Raw genomic sequence first — 5,918 nt, 5'->3', positions numbered from 1 at the left:
CTGGGGAAGCCCAGCCCCTGGCTCAACAAGTGATCCAGTTGAAGATCTGTCTCCGGTGCTGGTGTTTCTAGTTGATCTCAGCTTGGAAATGCGCTTGATCCTTGATTCGTACAGAAATCTCCCCGCTTCCGTTGAACGAGTTTCTCTACCTGCTCGATTATTTTCTCCGTCATTATAACACTTCTTGCGTTACTTTAATTTTGCCGTCCCCAGTTGCTCATTATTATGCTTAGGTCACCTCCTAGACCCTCCAACACTTATGTAGCCTCAAATGGTGAATAATGTATCGTTTCTAGCGTATAGCCTATACTTGCAATAATGTCTGCCAAAGATACGATTAGACTTCAATTTGTCCCAGATCGTGCAGCAGTTGCAGTACAAAGTCAGGAAAAAACAAATATATTGTGCAAATATCTCACCTGGAACTTTGCGTATAAATGATCCACATTATTAGTTATTTAGTATCTACATTTTTTCCTCTTTAAATAGTATGATAGGCCTGCTAATTATAACCTTTACTCCTATACTGGATCCTGATGTGAGTGCGACCCCCTCATTTAACGTCTGGCGCATATCTTATCTTAGCGTTCTGATATCTGTCTTTATCACGGTGTTACAGTGCTTTAATATACCTTGGACTTTTACTTTATATGCAACTTAATATGCATCTTTCTCTAAATTCGTCCTCAATCCTTCCTCAGGAACTTGCATATTTTCAATTTTCATATATCTCCGTCATAAAGTTTATTTTAGGCTATAACTTTCTTAACCACATCATAAACAACATATAGCAACAAATGGATTCATCTGGCAGTATGCTCTCAGATTATCAATATTATGAAAGGCATTTGTGCGCCCACATTAATTTCCTGTATAACTTTGGGCCATTCATAACATTACTTATTTAGTAATAACAGCATTCATGGGCGTAGATCTAGGGGGACAGGGCCGACGAAGGGAATATGTCCTCAATAATTAAAACGCTTGCATTGTCTACTTCGTCGTCCAACTATATAAACCTACTGATGTACGCAACAATGCCTCCTACAGGGGTCGGTATTTTGGACTTCTTCAACACTTGGGCTTATTGTACTCCTGCAGACACACGCACACACACACACACACACACACACACACACACACACACACACACACACACACACACACACCCACGCACACACACACCCACGCACACGTGTCACACACACACACACACACACACACACGCATACAATTCTTCAGAGGGAGAAGGACCCCCAGGAAATTCATCATGGGCCGAGATGCCGCACAGATGAGTCTTCAGTCTGCATTCCGGATGCATTATTCAGGATAGTAAGAATACACGTTTGGTATCCTTCTTCAACAATAGGAAAGTGTATGCCACAAACAGAGTAGTCATAAGTCGCTTTATCTGTTGCTAAAGGAAAGAAGAGATGTGTTTTGTCCTAAAGGCTGGGCATCAATGCCATATAAGGAGGTCAAACTTAGACACGCCTTACAAAATAACGAAACAATCTGTTGAGAATGAACACTTGATTCACTATTTCCTATTAAGGTTTCCCTTCCAGGATGTAATTGGCCATACCGTCATCATATTTCCCCTCCGTAAAGTTCCACTTGTGTTCTTCTTTACCCCCACTTCATAGATGTAAACAAATGATAACGATTATGTTGATAATGCCCATGATGTGGTCAGGGCTCAAATATTCCAAAGATTCACCAGGACAAATCATTGGGGCATCTTCTCAATTCAACATTTCAAATGAGATTTCAAATATGTATACTTTTTTATATGAATGTCTTGTTCTGTGACAGAATATTCTAATTAACATGTGGAGGGTTTTGCTTATTTAAGCACCTCTGTTGATTGCAAACCTTTTCCTGTATCTACTAGGTGTCATTTTTCCACCACAGACCGTACATTGGACATTGCCCAGCTTATGCTTGACTTCATTCAAGGCAAAGTATCATTTCATTCAAATTTATATTTACTTTTTTTTCATCCCCTGCAGTCGAATACATGTCTGTATACCATCTATCAACTTGAAATGCCCTTATTTATTCTGGTCCGGCCATCAATCAAATGTATTTTGATTGATGCATACACTTGTGTGGCATACACTCTCCTATTGATGTTTTAATGTAATTGGGTTTCGTAAATGTATTTACTTTGATAAAGTGATAAAGTGATGCATAGGCCTACTCGTCAAATATATAATTTTCTACAAATAGATTCTTTGACGTACAACAAACAATTAATACACAGTTGTATTCATTAATTATGAAGTATGCTTAATGTCTGCTTTAATATCATTTCCCAATATACAGGGGACATTTTGGACTACAGAAGTTAATCTGACATGCATATACATTTCAAGTCAACCATCCATTAAACAATATCAAATCAATCTCTTATGGATATTGTTGGACACATTAGCAGTAGCCCGGCTTGCCTGTCTTTTAATTTTGTGAGTCCCAACTCATGAAACGGAAGAGCGAGCGTAAAAGACAGTTACGCACACAATGAGATTCTAATGATTCATAATTAAATTACTTTGTTTTTCTGAAAACAATGCCACCCACTAGTGGTGTTCAATAGCTTGTGCATTAGATGATAGGTTCTTCAATATATTTTTTATTACGTATAACCACTTAAGAAGAATGAGAGGAGAGGGGATAAGAGGAGAGGAAGTTTAATTATATAGGCAATATAATTACCATTGGCACTCATGGTAACCGTAAAAATATTTCGCATTAAAAAAAAACGAAGTATGCTCTTTGCCTGTGTCAGTTGGTTCAGGTTTGAATTCTATGTGGATACTTGGGTTTTAATGTTTGTCTTTTCTGAGACGTCATCCATAGATATTAGTCTGTTAGTAGTCAACAAAATGTCTTCAGTCCGTTGGGCGTTAAACGCATTCAACTGTAATTAATACACTCTGCCACCAGATGGCGTACTAGAACAATGCCAATTATTCCTGAACGATGATAATTGGCTAACAAATATTATATAGTCAAATATAATATAGGATAACCTCTCCTTATTTGGTTTCTTTCACGTAGGCTCACGTTTTCTTTTTACATTTGACCTTTAAAGGGTGTGACGAACGGTCCTGTCGTAGGGTATCGTCGTCCGGCGGCCAATGGAGGTTGAGCGGGCGTTGAAATCACATTTTTAAGTGATTATTTAAAATGCTTCAGCTGATTGCACATAAATCCTGCATGATGCATATGATGTATATAATGAAAACTGATTAACCGAAACGATCATGGATGAAAATAGTCATGATGTTCACACTTAAACTGTATATTTTGCCGGCTACAATTAAACAGTAGAACGACCGTTGACTTGCATGGTTATTGCAGTGACATGTATTCCATTTTAGTAAGCTACATGCTTGTTGAGCAGGTGGTGAATGGTGAACACAGAGTGCAACTATGTACCCCTGTCAGCGCGCCTTTACGAGTGACGACAGCGTATAGCGCCTCGCCAGAGTACCCAAAGAGGCGGTAACCAATGAGGATGAGCTGCATGTCAGCTGCTATCATTAGTTATCATCTATCAGAATGTCCCAGACCCCAGTCAGGTTTAATATAGGCAAGAGGGCGTCAGAAACGACAATAGGCAGGGGGGCGTAACGCCAGTCTTGGCGTTACGCCAGTCGCTGCGTATGACAACCAAAGAGATGGGTCAAGGTCTGCTGACCCTCATCATGTAACGCAAAGCAAGCAACTGCCATCTAAAACAACTTTAGCAGCAATGCCAATGTTGAAATAATGGCTACTACTATTATGTCTATTACTCCAATTTGCCACGCATTTCCAAAAAGCTCTAACATAATATGAGCCCAAACCAGGCGATCTCTTCCCATCCTAATTCAAAAGACTCCTGATTCAGTTATTAAATTCAGCTGCTTAGTGAATATATATATATATATATATATATATATATATATATGTATATATATATATATATATATTGTACCACATAACTCTGTTGGGAAGAACAATCATAATTATTTTCAGCTGGTAGAATCAAGCGCTCAGACACTTCGAATGGGGCGAGAATGATGGGATGGGGCAGATTGTGAAATGGGAAATAGGGATACAAAACTAAGGGGGCAATATATTTTAAATGAGGTGGCCCCCTTTGCCCCTCTCGTGGCGCCGGGCCTGGTATGAACATGACCTGAGAAGGGGAGCGCGGGCGTCATGAAGAGGTTTCACCACGTGGTGGCGGTGTTGTGCGGTGGCTCATTCTGGTGGAAAACTAAACAAAGATGCCTTCAAAACCAACTTCTTACCTATTACCCAATCTAGCAAGAAAAACAATACCGCTCAGTGATATCAGCATTTCTGACATCACAAGACGGAACTGAAAAAGTCATGCCTACATAACTAAAAGGAACGTCTTGCCGTTAAATAACCTGTAACGGATTGTTGTTTTACGATAAAGAAATTCGGATGCTCCAAATATTAAGTTTTGCAAAAAGCTACCAATAGCCTACTAATATAATAAATAGGCCTGATAAAAGCAAATACAATAGATTAAAAAAATGTACATACAGAATGGATACACCAAAAAAAAGTAAGAAAGTGTATATTTCTGATAATTGATGTTGCTTTATACTCGAAAGGTCCGGACCGGTTATTATAAGCCGGCAGGTGGAAACCATCATGGAAATTCGTTTCGCAACTTTTGTTTTCTGGATTACAACTGGCATTCAGATGTTCATGAATGAGTCACAGTTAGTGAGAACCCTCAGTGTGGGGATTATTTCAGTTGCCTTTTTTTTTTTAAAATCATAATCAAAAGTCTAATGTTTTATGTATCACGGGCAACGCCCACTCGAATATTATTTACCCCACCGCCTCCACCACCACCACCAATTCATTTTTCTCTATGCCCGCTCTCAAATGATCCGTCTCTCTCGCTCTGAATTTCCCTCATTCTCCCACTACCTCTCTCTCCCTCTCTCTCTCTCTCTCTCTCTCTCTCTCTCTCTCTCTCTCTCTCTCTCTCTCTCTCTCTCTCTCTCTCTCTCTCTCTCTCTCTCTCTCTCTCTCTCTCTCTCTCTGTGACCACCCTCTCCACGCCTCCCTTGCCTGTACCAACCAGTCGAGCGGAGTCAGTGCCGTGCATAACGCTGCACAGCCCGTCTGTTGGTCTGTCTGTCGGCCTGTCTGCTAATGTGCGAAAAGAGACCAGCTACCCAGCTCTCGGTTCGGTCATGAGCCCGGGGATCCGGAGATGAGGCTCCGAAATGGCACCTTCCTAACGGTCTTATTGTTCTGTTTATGCGGACTGATCTCCTTGTCCTGGTACACCGCATTCAGCAATTCAAAAGGTAAGGTGATGGGTTTTTTAATACACGGTACGGGGCGCGCGGGTGTGTGATACACACAATGTGTGTATGGTGGAGGGCTGCAAAGCTTGTCTACTGGCCAGTCAGAGGAAAGGAATGACGAAGGGTTGTAAGGAGGACTGTACCCAACGCTGTTGATGTCTGCTCCAGTGTAGTAGGCTGGCGTCTGCCCAAGAAGCCGACCGCCTCCTCACCTTTGCCATGCATTTCTCTTTTACGCCGCGTCGGTTTGTTCGGTGAACAGTACCCCGTTGGTTCACCCCACTGTCCCCGGTATACGTTATCTTGGACTTTTGGTAGATCAGTATATTGTGTAGCATATAGAGACGAGAGTAAAGCCATGTGTGGTACGGTACTGGTGAGAGAAAGGGGGGTGTAGGTGTCATTTGGCTGCTTCTCAGATACCCCCCTTGCTGTACTGGCGTTTCAGGCACGACCAGGGCTCTATAGAGACACTGTATGAACGCACATAATTCGTGGTGGGGAGCACTTGGTTGCTGAACAGATAGTCATGGGAGGGATGGCCCTTGCTTGGAAATAACGTGATTTTTC

The 5,918-nt window shown here is 41.3% G+C and overlaps 1 protein-coding gene across 1 annotated transcript in view; it reads left to right on the top strand.

Moving 5' to 3' along the window:
• Window positions 1-5,140: 5,140 nt before the first annotated feature.
• Window positions 5,141-5,918, top strand: part of mgat4b (alpha-1,3-mannosyl-glycoprotein 4-beta-N-acetylglucosaminyltransferase B) — a 64,020-nt gene continuing 63,242 nt past the window's right edge. Inside the window, exon 1 of the mRNA XM_079744770.1 lies at window positions 5,141-5,348. Coding sequence (XP_079600896.1) covers window positions 5,252-5,348 — 97 coding nt within the window. The 5' untranslated portion in view covers window positions 5,141-5,251. The remainder of the gene's footprint in view (window positions 5,349-5,918) is intronic.

Source organism: Pollachius pollachius (assembly GCF_949987615.1).
Source record: "Pollachius pollachius genome assembly, chromosome: 10".
In the NCBI taxonomy this organism is placed as follows: domain Eukaryota; kingdom Metazoa; phylum Chordata; class Actinopteri; order Gadiformes; family Gadidae; genus Pollachius; species Pollachius pollachius.
Note: the sequence above shows the minus strand (reverse complement) of the source record. Positions and strands in the feature narration are given on the sequence as shown.